Source organism: Coturnix japonica, chromosome 2 (assembly GCF_054131305.1).
Source record: "Coturnix japonica strain WE chromosome 2, WE-NBRP24, whole genome shotgun sequence".
Taxonomy (NCBI): Eukaryota; Metazoa; Chordata; class Aves; order Galliformes; family Phasianidae; genus Coturnix; species Coturnix japonica.
Genome location: NC_140664.1, coordinates 59,283,757 through 59,297,663, shown reverse-complemented (window position 1 = coordinate 59,297,663; position 13,907 = coordinate 59,283,757). Strand labels below are relative to the sequence as shown.

The following is a 13,907-nucleotide window of genomic DNA, read 5'->3' as shown; positions in this document are numbered from 1 at the left end:
GCTTAGCTAGTGCCAACAAAAAGAGCCATGGGAGGAAATCACAACCAGATTGTGGAAGTGCCTCATGTAACACATGCTCCTAGCAAACACCAACTGATGAAGCATTTTGATGCTTCCTGAATCTAACTTCGTTACTTCATGATTTTAACTTCATAACTTAATTACCTGACCCAGTGAGCTACTATTCATAATTACTGTTATGAAAATAACAATGGCACGTCTTTGTTTCTACTGGAATTAACTGGACAACACCACTGCACCATGCAGTGTAGCTAGAACAACAGGACAGAGTTAAACAGTTGTCTTTATTCCTGAACAAGCTCATCTACAAGACTACAATGCAAACTGCCTTACATTTGCTTATTATGTTCTAATGTCATTTGGGTAATGTATGGGAGATTGGTAATCACAGCGTGAACCACTGATTAATTAGCTGGGGCAAATGTTGGGTCAGCTGAGGAAGCACAGGTGAGAGTAATGTAGCTGTGCTCCCGGAAGGGGTGGAGCTCAACTCCACCTCCTCTGAGACCTCATTTAAGGGCTGACCCTCACTGAGGCAGCATCTCTTGGAGATTGCTTGCCAGTGAAGATTGCCCCAGCTCCTTCAGCTAAGGCTTTGTCACTGGTGAGTTCCCCTTTTACTTATATCTTCTGTACATTTGTTACCACCTATACATTTGGCAAGACAGCCAGGAGTCACTGACTCAGCACCTATAAATATAAGAGGAAAAATGTCTTTTGTTTGGAATATCTTTAGTTGGTTCAAGGGGGAGAAGATCACCTTCACCTTAGGAAAGATCCTCCCTGGACAAATCCCAGGGTTTGAGGCATCCCCATATTGTCATCTGGCAACAATTATTGAACAATGGGGCCCTTTACAAGTAACAAATAATATGGACCCCTACCATCTAATCACATATTTCCAGGGACTGCAAAAAGGTATTTTGATTATGAAAGAAAGATGAATGGCTGTGTCTATGGCAGCCTGGTCATTACTAAATGCCTTAAATCAGGCAGAGATAAAATCAAACAATATTGAACACGAAAATAAATTATTAAAGCCCCACATTGAAAAACTGGAGGGCAAGATCAATCTGTTGAAGGGGAAGAATCTGTCATTTTTTTTTCATCCAACCCTCAAATTATATATATTTCATTAAATGACGATCAGGATCCTGAAAAAATGGATCAAAATAAGATTACGAAATCTGACCTAGAGGAGCCACCTAAGATGGACTTACTAGAAGTCCATCCGGTAGTAACTCAAAAAACAAAGAAAATTCAAGATCGACCAGCAGGGGTGCCCCCCGAACAATGGCCCCCTGCTGAATCTTATTTACATGTAACGGCCCATCCATACACGCCCACTGCACTCATGGACCTAGTGCAATGATTCAGGCAAAAGCCAAGGGAAAGTGTTCCGGCTAGGTTATTACCACTATGGGATTTGGGGGCAGAAAGTGTACTGGTTAGTGGCCCCGAAGTATCCAAGTTGGCAATGATAACAGTCCATCCTGCCCTTAGGCAGAGACTGCATGCTGGGACTCAATTCCCTGAGGAAAACCATTCAATTGTAGACTGGTTAATGGCTGCCTGCCGCATGGTGTGGCCAAATAAAACTGACATACCAGTAAACACAGGGATGTGGTCTTCTATGAAAGACCTTCAAAACTATATACGAGAATTAGGCATGCAAGAGGCTATCTACAAAGATACATTTGATAGCCCTGATATGGTAAGATTCTCCACAGGAATGAGTGACCTAATTTTACAACAAGCTCCCTCGCGTATGTATGGAACACTGGTTTCCATACTCAACCCATTAGTAGCCGCAGAAGCAGCAGTCCAACAAGCTGCCCAAATGGTAGTGGACCTTGGGGAAACTGAGCACCTACGAACTAAGCGCAATATCAGGGTGATTGAGGATGCTGAGGCTTTTCCAATAGTGCGAGCCAGAATATTGGCCCCGCGAACCCCTTGGGCAGGGCCTTTTAGAGTGTCCCGAAAACAAATGTTCAATGATCTACTCCGGGCAGGCGTTCAATTTTCAAAAATTGATCGTCAGCCCAATCACATTCTCCTTCAGCTGTGGAAGCAGCTGAAGGATGAACAAAAATTTCAGAATAACCCCAAAAGACCAAGGATAAGACTTATAGAGCGGCGATCAACAACAACATGGAATTTAGAAGACTTTGTAGTTCCGAGTAGGAAAAAGAAGCCGCCTTGGGTCATGATACCAGAGGCATCAGAGGTAAAAGACTTGAACCTGGCTCAGTTCATGGCGTGACGAGGGATGTCAGTCCCCCTAGGGCCTCTAGGTGGGACTGGAGTCCCTGTGTAGAATTGACGATATACTGGTTCCGAAAGAATGTACAGAAGGTTATGGCCCTAGTTGACACTGGGGCAGAGACATCTAGAATATATGGGGACCCAACCAAATTCAAAGGTAATAGAGTGATGATTGGAGGCTTTGAGGGACAGACCATTCCAGTCACCCAAACCTGGGTAAAATTGGGGGTCAGGCGCCTCCCACCACGGGAGTACAAGGTATCCATTGCTCCAATTCCAGAGTATATATTAGGAATTGATATCTTGTGGGGTCTGGCTCTCCATACAACAGTGGGAGAGTTCCAGCTGTGGCAGAGATGCATTAGTATCTGGGCAATTCAGACAATATTGAGAGGCCATGCAAAACATGAGCCTATTTGTCTGCCGAAGCCATGCCAGATTACTAATGTAAAACAGTACAGACTCCTGGGTGAGCAGGATGAAATAACAAAAATGGTGCAGGAATTAGAAAAAGTGGGTATTATAAGGCCTGCACATAGCCCATACAACTCCCCAATATGGCCAGTGCAAAAGCCGGATGGAACATGGAGGATGACAGTAGACTACAGGGAATTGAATAAGGTCCCGCTGCCCGTTCATGCGGCCGTACCCAATATTGCCTCCCTAATGGACACACTAAGCAGGGAAATTAAAACATATCACTGTGTCCTAGATTTAGCGAATGCATTCTTCAGTATTCCAATCAATGAAGAATCACAAGATCAGTTTGCATTTACATGGGAAGGGAGGCAATGGACTTTCCAGGTCCTACCCCAAGGGTACGTGCATTCGCCTACTTTTTGTCATAATTTAGTGGCGCGTGATCTGGCTAAGTGGGAAAAGCCAAATAATGTCAATTTATATTATTATATTGATGACCGATTCATGTCCGATTCATTAGAGGCGGTGAGACAAGAGGCAGATTTGTTGACAGCTTATCTGCAGAAAAGAGGGTGGGCTATAAACCCACAGAAGGTGCAAGGTCCGGGGTTATCTGTGAAATTCCTGGGAGTAATTTGGTCCGGGAAAACCAAAGTACTACCCAGTGCGGTAGTAGATAAAGTCCAAGTGTTTCCAGTTCCTACAACATCAAAACAGTTGCAAGAATTCTTGGGTATATTGGGGTTTTGGTGCTCCTTTATACCTCATTTAGCTCAACTATTGAGGCTATTGTATAAGCTTACAAAGAAGGGTCAATCATGGAATTGGGGGAAGGTAGAACAGGATTCTTTCCAACAGGCAAAACTGGCAGTTAAACAAGCTCAGGCATTGGGTATATTTGATCCAACCCTCTCAGCTGAACTAGATGTTCATGTTGCCCAGGATGGTTTTGGCTGGGGCCTGTGACAACGCCAGAGTTCTGTTCGAACCCCCCATTGGATTCTGGTCTCAGGTTTGGCACAGAGCAGAAGAAAGATATAGCATGATTGAGAAACAGTTATTGGCTGCCTATTAGGCATTGCAAGCGGTAGAGCTGATAACACAAACAGCAGACGTCATAGTTAAAACTACATTACCAATCCAGGGGTGGGTGAGAGATTTGACTCACCTTCCTAAGACAGGGGTGGCCCAAGCACAAATGGTAGCATGATGGGTCGCCTATCTAAGCCAGAGAAGCAGTCTGTCTTCATCTCCACTTAAAGAAGAACTACAGAAAATCCTAGGCCCAGTGACGTATCACAGTGATACACCAAAAGAACCGATGGTTGCTCCACCAGAGAAGAGTCCTGTTCAGGAAGGAAGATATCCTGTTCCTGAAGATGCCTGGTATACGAATGGGTCCAGCAGAGGCAACCCAAGCATGTGGCGAGCAATAGCATACCATCCCTCTACTGAGACCATCTGGTTTGATGAGGGGGATGGTCAGAGCAGCCAATGGGCAGAATTGCAAGCCGTGTGGACGGTTATAACTAAAGAACCTGGTGACGGTGTCCTGAACATCTGTACAGATAGTTGGGCTGTGTACCGGGGGCTTACTCTGTGGATTACGCAGTGGGCTACCCAGGAATGGACTATCCACGCCCAACCGATCTGGGGTAAAGACTTGTGGGTAGACATTTGGAATACAGTCAAACACAGGACAGTATGTGTCTACCATGTCTCTGGTCATCAACCTCTGCAGTCACCAGGAAACGATAAAGCTGACACAGTGGCCCAAATCCGATGGATTGAGAACTCACAATCCGAAAATGTTGCCCGTTGGTTGCATCAGAAGCTACAGCATGCTGGACAGAAGATAATGTGGGTGGCTGCTAAAGCATGGGGGCTGCCTGTACAACTATCTGACATCGACCAAGCATGTCAGGATTGCGATGCTTGCTCAAAGATGAGACCAAGACCGTTGCCTGAAACAACATCCCACATTGCTGGAGGATATAGTCCTCTTCAGAGATGGCAGGTTGATTACATTGGGCCCCTCCCTCAGTCTGAGGGGGCGAGATATGCCCTGACTGCGTTGACACTGTAAGTGGACTGCTGCAAGCCTATCCCGTACCAAAGGCAAATCAAGCATACACAATTAAGGCGCTTACTAAACTGATGTCTGCATACAGGACACCTCAAGTTATCGAGAGTGACCAAGGGACTCACTTTACTGGAGCGATGATACAGCACTGGGCAGAAGAAAACAACATTGAATGGCGATTCCACCTGCCATATAACCCAACAGGGGCAGGCCTTATTGAACGCTATAATGGTTTCCTTAAGGCTGCCCTGAAGACAGACTCTCAGTCCCTGCAGGGGTGGACGAAAAGATTATATGAAACCCTGCGGGACCTGAATGAAAGACCTCGAGATGGCAGAACCAGTGCCCTGAAAATGTTACAAACTATATGGGCCTCCCCTCTTAGGATCCAAATTACAGGTACTGATAATGAGGTAAAACCGAAGGTTGGTAATGAAAATAATCTTCTGCTCTGTGCCCCTGAGAATTTAGAACCGGGAATCCTTAAGATAAATTGGCCCTAGAAGGTGCAGGTAGGACCCAAGTGGTATGGCCTACTTGCACCTTGAGGGAGATTATTGGAGGTGGGAGGTTCAGTCACCCCCTCGGTGATAGGTACATGGCCTGCTGACATCATGGTCAGTACTCCAGTCTTTATTGCTAAAGGGACACCTATCATGTCCCTATGGCAGATCAAGACTCCTCCTCTGGTGCCAGATATAGTTATACAGCCACAGATATCTGGCCAGAGGGTATGGTATCGGAGTCCAGGACATAATCCAGTACAAGCAGAAGTATTGACACAAGATAAGAATACAGCCTGTATCTTGCCCTGGAGGGCGGATCTTCCTCTCCTGGTACTTTTGAAGCATTTGTATCATTCTCCCTAAGATTCTAAGCCTCTAGGACCATCAAAGAACAATTCCATTGGACTGATGAAATGCAGATAGACTTGCACCTTAAGATGGCTTGTTTCCAGTAACATCTATGAAGCACTGGCCCATGGAAGATCGTGAATACCCATCCAATCATCATCATCTGAATAACATCAACATTCAGTGAAACGGGAGATTGTATCAGCGTCGTGTCGGGTCTCTGTAATAGGGGAAAACTCACCTAATCATTGGTTCACTCTGTGAAGGGGTGGAGTGTATGGGAGATTGGTAATCACAGCATGAACCACTGATTAATTAGCTGGGGCAAGTGTTGGGTCAGCTGCGGGAGCACAGGTGAGAGTAATGTAGCTGTGCTCCCGGAAGGGGTGGAGCTCGACTCCACCTCCTCTGAGACCTCATTTAAGGGCTGACCCTCACTGAGGCAGCATCTCTTGGTGACTGCTTGCCAGCGAAGATTGCCCCAGCTCCTTCAGCTAAAGCATCATCACTGGTGAGTTCCCCTTTTACTTATATCTTCTGTACATTTGTTACCATCCTTGTAGTTACCACCTATACAGATAATATCCAGGGTAATTTATATCACTGCCTTGTCTATATTTCAGATGGTTTCTGAATTCTCTAGAATTTGCCGAACTTTGTTCAGGTTGTTGTCCAACCCTGGGATGGGCCATGGATCCTTGTGTGGTGGGTCTGTTGGGCTTTGCATCCTGTTCTGCTTTTTGGTGAAGTGCTGCAAAATAAACAGGCTGAATGTTTGCATCTGTTGGTAGTGGTAGACGTGTGTTTGAATTCACTGGGGGAGCAGATATGTGTGTCTGGTTGTCCTGTGCTGTGTGTTTGGAGAATGCACTATACTGGCTCTCTGGTTGAAACACAGAGATTGGAAGGTGCCTCACCTCTGGAAATCATCTAGTCCAACTCCCCTACTAAAGCAGGTTCCCTAAAGTAGGTTGCACAGTATGAGACCATAATTACAGTGAGCTTTGTTGTCATTCTATGGACAGTTGTGTCCAGGAGAACCTGATTGTGAAAAGCACCTTCAGATGCATAAAGGTGGCCACAAAGATGATCAGTGCTCCTCTTCTACAAAGAAAGGCTGAGGGACCTGGGCTTGTTCAGCTTGGAGAAGGGAAGGCTCTTGGGAAACTTCATTGTGGCCTTACAGTACTTAAAGGGAGCTTAAAATCATGAGAGAGGCAGACTTTTTACATGGGCAGATAGTAAGAACACAATAGAGGGAAGACAGATTTAGTGGAAAATATTTTACTCAGAGGTTAGTAAGGCACAGGATCAGGTTGCCCAGAGAACCTGTGGATGCTCCATCGCTGGAAGCATTCAAGGCCAAGTTGGATGGGATCCTAGGCAACCTGATCTAGTCCGTGGCATAGAGGTTGGAACTGGATGGTCTTTAAGGGCCCTTCAAACCCAAGCTATTCTATGATTCTCTGCATCTGCTGAAGATTTCCATTTCCCCCCTGCTCAAACTGCAAGATGTTAACATTGTGTTCATTTAAACAGTCATCTTTCAGATGCCACACTCATATCTTTACAAGCCAGTTCACATCCTAGTTTGCTCTGAAGGAAAATTCAAGTCTGTAGGCAGGTAGGAAGCCAGTATGTGCTCTGGCAGGTCACTCAGTCCAGGAGAGTTAGAGGGTTGGATTATGGAGAATCCTAGCAAGTGATATTTATTTGTAGTTAGGAACTAACAGAGAACCTGGTTGAAAATATCCTTCCTGAAAAAGGTGATTTCACTTCTTCTGTGCCTCAATACAGTTACTGAAATGGATTTTACTTGATGTATTTATCTGACTATCAATGTATTTTACAAAAGCAATGCCGTAAGTCCAAGATCATGGTCTTGTTTGTGTTTCTCAACTAATCCACATACTTCTAGGTCAGTGGAAATACATTAAGGCGAGGTCTTATGATACTACACTGTTTCTGAAAAATGCTTTTATGTACTTACTGGCAAAGCAGATAATACATGTATAGAATCAAAGAATTGCTCAGGTTGGAAAAGAACTTAAAGATCATCAAGTCCAATCATAAACTAACCATACTACCCTAACTCTAACAACCCTCCACTAAATCACATCCCTGAGCACCACATCCAGTTTTTAAACGCATCCAGGGATGGTGACTCAACCACCTCCCTAGGGAGCCTATTCCAGTGCTTAACAATCCCATCAAGTAAACAAGTTTTTCCTGGTATCCATCATAAACCTACCCTGGCACAACTTGAGGCCATTTCCCCTCATCCTGTCACCAGTGAGAAGAGACCAGCCCCATTCTCACTGTAAGCACCTTTCAGATACTGGAAGAGAGCAATAAGGTCTCTTCTCAGCCTCCTTTTCCCCAGACTAAACAGCCCCAGCTTCCTTAGCCTCTCCTTGTAGGGCTGATTCTCCAAGCCCTTCACAAGCCTTGTTGCCCTTCTTTGGACCTGCTCCAGAACCTCAATGTTCTTTCTGTACTGAAATGCCCAAAACTGAATACAGTACTTGAAGTGAGGCCTCAGCAGTGCCAAGTACAGGGGCAGGATGACTTCCCTAGTCCTGCTCACCATACCATTCCTGATACAAGCCAGGATGCCATTGGCCTTCTTGGCCACATGGGCACACTGCTGGCTCATATTCAGCTGACTGTCTGTCAGTCCGCTAAGGTCCCTTTTGATCAGGCAGCTTTCCAGCCACTCCTCCCCAAGCCTGTAGGGTTGCCTGAGGTTGTTGTAACCAAAATACAGGACCTGGCATTTGGCCCTATTGAAACTCACACTGTTTATCCAGGTCCATATGTAGTGCCTTTCTCCCCTCAAGCAGATTAACACTTCCTCCCAGCTTGGTGTTGTCTGCAAACTTACTGAGGGTGCACTCAATTCCTTCATCAAGATCATTAATAAACATGTTAAATAGAAGCAGACCCAGTACTGACCCTGGGGGACACCACTTCTGACTGGCTGCCAGCTGGATTTAATTCCATTGACCACAACTGTTTGAGCCAGGTTATTCAGCCAGTGTTTCACCCAGCAGAGCATATGTCCATCCAACAGAAATCTCTGGGAGGGGGTGCCTTCATTGCTGAGCATGGGCCTTTTGCCACTGCCCCACACCCCCCAGTTCTTCACCACATGTTGGTAGGGGAAGGAGAGGTCAGGGGCCTCATGAAAGGAGGAACACTGTCTGCCTGCCAGTTCCCTTCTATCACCTGTTTGCAAGGCAGCAGAGGGTGATGTGTTTCATGTGAAGCCTCAGCTGGCTGGCAAGATGTTGGGGCCAATAGGGTTTGGCACTACCAATCAATCTCTGTCTCACATTCCTTTATGCTTCTCAGCCTCTCCACCTCCTCCTTCAGGTCAGCCACAATACTGAGTAAGTCATTTAGCTGGTTGCACTTCTTACACAAGTGCTGTCTCCCTCACGTAGCACTTCAGTGGCCAGGCTCTGGCTCTCACTACAACCAGAGACATAAGCACTAGCATGTTGTTTTAGGACCTCAATCTGAGTCTCCACATTTTTCTTAGCAGCAGCCTTCCTTTTATGTGAACATGTGACCTCTGTCTGGGTCTCCACATTTTTCCTGGAAGCAGCCTTCAGCCAGCTATACATTTTTGCTCTAACCAGGACCAAAACAAATTGATTTGGTGAAACCTGTCAGTGATCAGTTATGCAGTCATGTTGTCCTAAGAGGTTTCTTACTTCCTGTGCTTGTGTTTGATGTATCTGAAATTCTTTGCAGCATAGCCAAACAATAACAATCATGTATTCTGAAGCTTGCCTGTAGTAATTGGGTTGAGATTTAAACTGTTTCAGGTCATAGGAGTTGAATTGTAAATGTCACTCCAGTAAGCAGAAGATCATAGTCAGGAGGTTGTGCCTACCAGTCAGAGATGAACCACTCTCATGGTTCAAGTTCAGCTGTTTGCCAGCCTTTTGAGTGAACCATGTCATGCTTATCTGCTGCAACCAATTGTACAACTTCTCCCTGGCAATTTTTCTAATCCAAAATAATTATCTTTTTCAGCTGAAACAAAGATATGCTTCAAATACTATCACGGTGTGAGTGGGGCACTACGAGCCACAACTCCAAGCATCACAGTGAAAAACAATGCAGCTCCCGTAAGTTATGCTAGCCTTTTTTCTTTTTTTTTTTCTGTTTATTTTCCCTATCATCACTGTTCTGTGCCTTGCTTTCTTTGCCAACTTTGTATAATAATGTATGAAAATAAAACAGGATATTTGCTTTTAAGAGGAATGAGTATTCTTTCAGTTTAGATATGTATTTATAAGCCAGAAGAACTTAGATTCTGCTCTCAAACTGTCACAGATAACTTCTGTGATCTGGGGTCAGTCCCATGTCCTAGCTGTATCTCTTTTTCTTGTCTTCTGTCTACTGAGTACTGTGAGACTTGATTAAAATCTCTCAACTATTAGGGATCCTTGGATTGTAAGTACGATAAATGCTGAGAAAAGAAGTGCAGTTTTCTTAGGTGCGTTTTACAAAACCATGGCATGAATGTTTTCATGGCACTGTATCTGAGCCAACATCAATGACAAGAAGTGAGCATTGAGGCCCTGATCTATCGAAGTACTGAAAATCATTTTTGACAGGCTGAGGCTTCATTGAGAGCAATTTTGATTTGCTAGAGCTTAGCAAAGCTCTGTATCTCACTTGGCTCTAAGAAGTTGCATACCTTGTCTTGTTTTTGAAAATTCAGTGACCCTGGGAGTGGGCATTTTTTAAAAGAGAGACTTGCTGAATGCCAGAGATTATCTGGCCTTGTTGACAGACTTTGCCTGCTAGACTTATCTTTGAAGAGACCTGAATGAACTAAGGAATTCTAGTCCAACTAGCATTAGAGAAGGATGAGTCTTGATGTTGTTTACTTTGGAAGTTGAGCTAAGGAAAGGTCAGTCTTACGCATTGTTGTATGTAGGTTTCAGTGAACATTCCTGAAGCTTAACTTCTAAAAGTTTTGGGGGTGTTTTTTTCTGTTGTTGATTTGTTGGTATGGATTTATTTGGTGTTGTGTTGTGGGTTTTTTTGGAATGGTCCCAAGTTAATAACTCTAGAAAGGCCGAAAAGTCTTACATGCTATATATTGACTGTCTGATTGCATCTGGGTTGGAAAGGATTACGTTTTTTTCTCCCTTGATGCATGTAGAGACTTTTTGTTGTTTACCTTCTTTTGATGCAAACAACAGCTGGAAACTGTATGCTCAGTAGCGGTTGATGTGTCTGGTAGTAATGAAAGGCACCTGTGTATTGATACACCTTCCTCACATGCTCAGAATGAGTCCATTCACCACTTCTGGATCCTGGGGAATTCTTTTCAGCTGTGGTCAGAGGAACATCATGACATTCCCTTGGACATCTTCATTTTATGGGATGCTGAAAAGCACTTTATAGTCTGCAGCATGTAGTGTTTTGTTGACTCAGACCTTGCCATTTATTTCTTGATTGCCATCAGTTTATGGGGGACTGTCTATGTCACTGATTCAGTCCAAGTCTTCTCTGAAACCCAGCCAGCCAACCAAAGCAGTGAATACCAGTAGGCTGAGAGGTTAGGATATTTATTTTTCATTATTCGCATCTATTTCTCAGACCTGAGTTTAAACTATGTAAGTTGATTTGTCCGGTTTAGTGTGGAAGGGTTAATGTTTCTTTATTAACTATTGACAGTATGTTTAAGTTAGTAGAAGAATGTCAGACAACCTGCACTTTGTGCTAAGATACATAATCTTCCCAACTTCTTCAGTTGAGGTCATTGCTCATATATGTGAAATAAAATGAAACAGACATTCACTTTCAGCTGAAGAGGTTTTGTGTTTAAAAGAAGATTACAGTTTAGTAAAATACTTCACAGAGATCAAATGAAAAATGAAACACTAGTTATGGTCTTCAGCTAAGTATGCTGTATATGACTGAAAAAACAAAATGCAGTGCTAAGTAGTGTCACATTACTGTTCTATGTGAGGGTCAAACCATTGTCCTTGGGAGTAGCATTCTTTTCACATCTTTCTCTGATATTTTTTGCCTTTCTGGGTTGCAGGCTAGTCTGGCTTTGTCGGTTGTCTTTGCAGATCAGAGAGGCCAGCAGTGTTGTAGATGCATCATTGATTTCTCTGTTGTTTTCTTTCCGTTGTTCGCTGAATGACATAAATATTTGGTGCATTGTAAGGCAAATATGAAGCAGTGAAAAAAAAAAAAAGAAGAAAGGAATAGTAACCAAGATTATGCAGTGTTAACCTGGGTGACCCTGCTCTACGAGCACAAGAGAAAAATTCAAGCCAAGATGTGAAAAGTCGGGTATGACTGAACAGAAAAATAATGGGCTGATTCTTGCATGTGTGAAGACTTTTAGTTAAGCATGGTCTTTCAGTCTCCAGTCCCAGCTGACTGTCATCATCTGGCTCTTTGCAGTGCGTGTGTAGCCCTCATTACTAAAGTATCTGAAAGTTTGACAGCATTCTACACCATTCAAAAATGCTGTTATCCTAACTGAATAGATGAGGAAAAGAAAGGATTTGCTCAGCCCTACCTTTTTTCTGGGCTTTCATGTGCCTTTGCATAGGCTGACAGTGGGACTGAAATACTGGTGATTATACTTGGTGAGTGCCTGTATGTGGTTGCACTTCTTTTGACTATGATTTCACTAATAGCACAGGTTAAAGAAATCACAAAATGACCTGCCCTATCTGTTTTAAAATACACTTTTTCCAAATAATGGCTTGGGGAAATTATCAGAAAGTTCTTTTCCTTAAGAAGTAGCAACTCTTCTGGTTTGTACTTGACTATGCTCATTCACCACCTGCTAGACAGCACAGAATAGCTTTCCTTATCCCTGTCACTGAGCCCCTCCCCATCTCTTTGCAGTCACTCCACAGGAAAGTATACTGAGGAGCAGCTAATTCTCTTCTGTTTTTTGAATTGATAAGCTAAGCGTGGCTGAGCAGCGAGGTGATAGATTGCTTTATTTCTTGTGTTCCTCAGTATGATCAGCTAAGTGCTGACTGCATAGTGCCATGCACATAGCTTGTCTGAGGGCCTGAGGCTCCTTACACTAGTGAGATCTGACATTCTGGACCCTCTGTGATCAAACTGGATGCATCACATCCCTCAGTTGTTTTCATTGCTCCAGTGGTTCTGAGCACTGCCCTGGGATTCCACGCATGGCATTTCTCACATCACCAGTCGAAGCCTTGCTTCTCAAGCTGGCATGGCCTAGCTGCAGAGCAGGGACTTCAGATCCTGGAACAGGTTCTTACGCATATTTTCAGCTCAAAGAGGGAATCCTCTGGTCTGTGCCTGAAAACTTACCCTGTGCAATCAGTGTGAGTTTTACCAGTGACTATGGGACCTTAGAGTTCTGTCAGAAATAGAAGCTTTGTAGGGAGAAAATCTCATAGAGATCCTTCTGTGAGTATAGACACTGAAGGATTTTTTAAAGCCCATTGCCTAGAAGGGGGTAAGTTTTTACCAATGTAGTAATGGCATCACAAATTCACCCTGAAACTCAGCTTTCACTAGAGGGGCAGAGGGAGCAAGACTTTATATGCTTGCCAAAAACAAACCTCATTTGGCATAGCTTGTGAAAAAGATCAGGAGCAGGTGTCCTGAGAAAAGCAGCATGTAGGAACAGGTGACATTCTGGGGTCAGCACTTTCCCTGCTACCACAGACTCATCTGCATCTGCAGCCACCCAGGCAGGTTCTGTTTGAGTCTTGGCATGATTCTGGCAGCAGCTGGCAGGGTGGCCACCTGCTGTGCATCCAATCCTGCCAGTGAGCCTTGCAGGCAGAAAAACCAGCAGGATCCTAACACCATAATATAAAACCATCAAAAAATCCCACACTGTCTGTGCTTAGTTGCAACTAAAATGACAAAAGAAGTTGGAAACAGTTATGCTGGGGGCCAGAAGTGGTTGCCATTCTTGTTCATATGCTGCTGAGGCAGTATTTAACAGACAGTTAAAAGAAAAGTTGCTTTCAAAGGGGGAAGAAAAAAAAAAAACAAAACATTGCCATTAGCTGGATATCTTTGTATAGCACCAGTGATGTTTTAGGCTGAGTAGCATCTCACCTTCCTTATATTATGAATGTTCTGCTCCATTTGAATTTATCTCCTTACACTCTAACCCAGTTATCTGAACTGCTTGCCTGCTGACTAGGATGCCCTGCAGTTCATTTGTCAGTGAAAAGTCCTGTCACATTTTATCACTTATGAATCATCAAGCTTAA

The 13,907-nt window shown here is 44.0% G+C and overlaps 1 protein-coding gene and 1 pseudogene across 39 annotated transcripts in view; both read left to right on the top strand.

Annotated features, from left to right (window-relative positions):
• HECW1 (HECT, C2 and WW domain containing E3 ubiquitin protein ligase 1) overlaps window positions 1-13,907 on the top strand; it is a 216,469-nt gene that overhangs the window by 106,557 nt on the left and 96,005 nt on the right. For all 38 annotated transcript variants that reach the window (XR_014943461.1, XR_004306356.2, XR_004306357.2 and 35 more), the window contains one exon: window positions 9,691-9,785. Coding sequence is in view for 33 of the 38 variants with exons in the window: in XM_085539863.1 (XP_085395989.1) it covers window positions 9,691-9,785 (95 nt within the window). In the remaining 5 variants the exon portion in view is untranslated. The remainder of the gene's footprint in view (window positions 1-9,690; window positions 9,786-13,907) is intronic.
• On the top strand, window positions 732-2,287 carry LOC146761845 (uncharacterized; annotated as a pseudogene). The gene has a single exon (XR_014943463.1). The product of XR_014943463.1 is annotated as an uncharacterized LOC146761845 (transcript).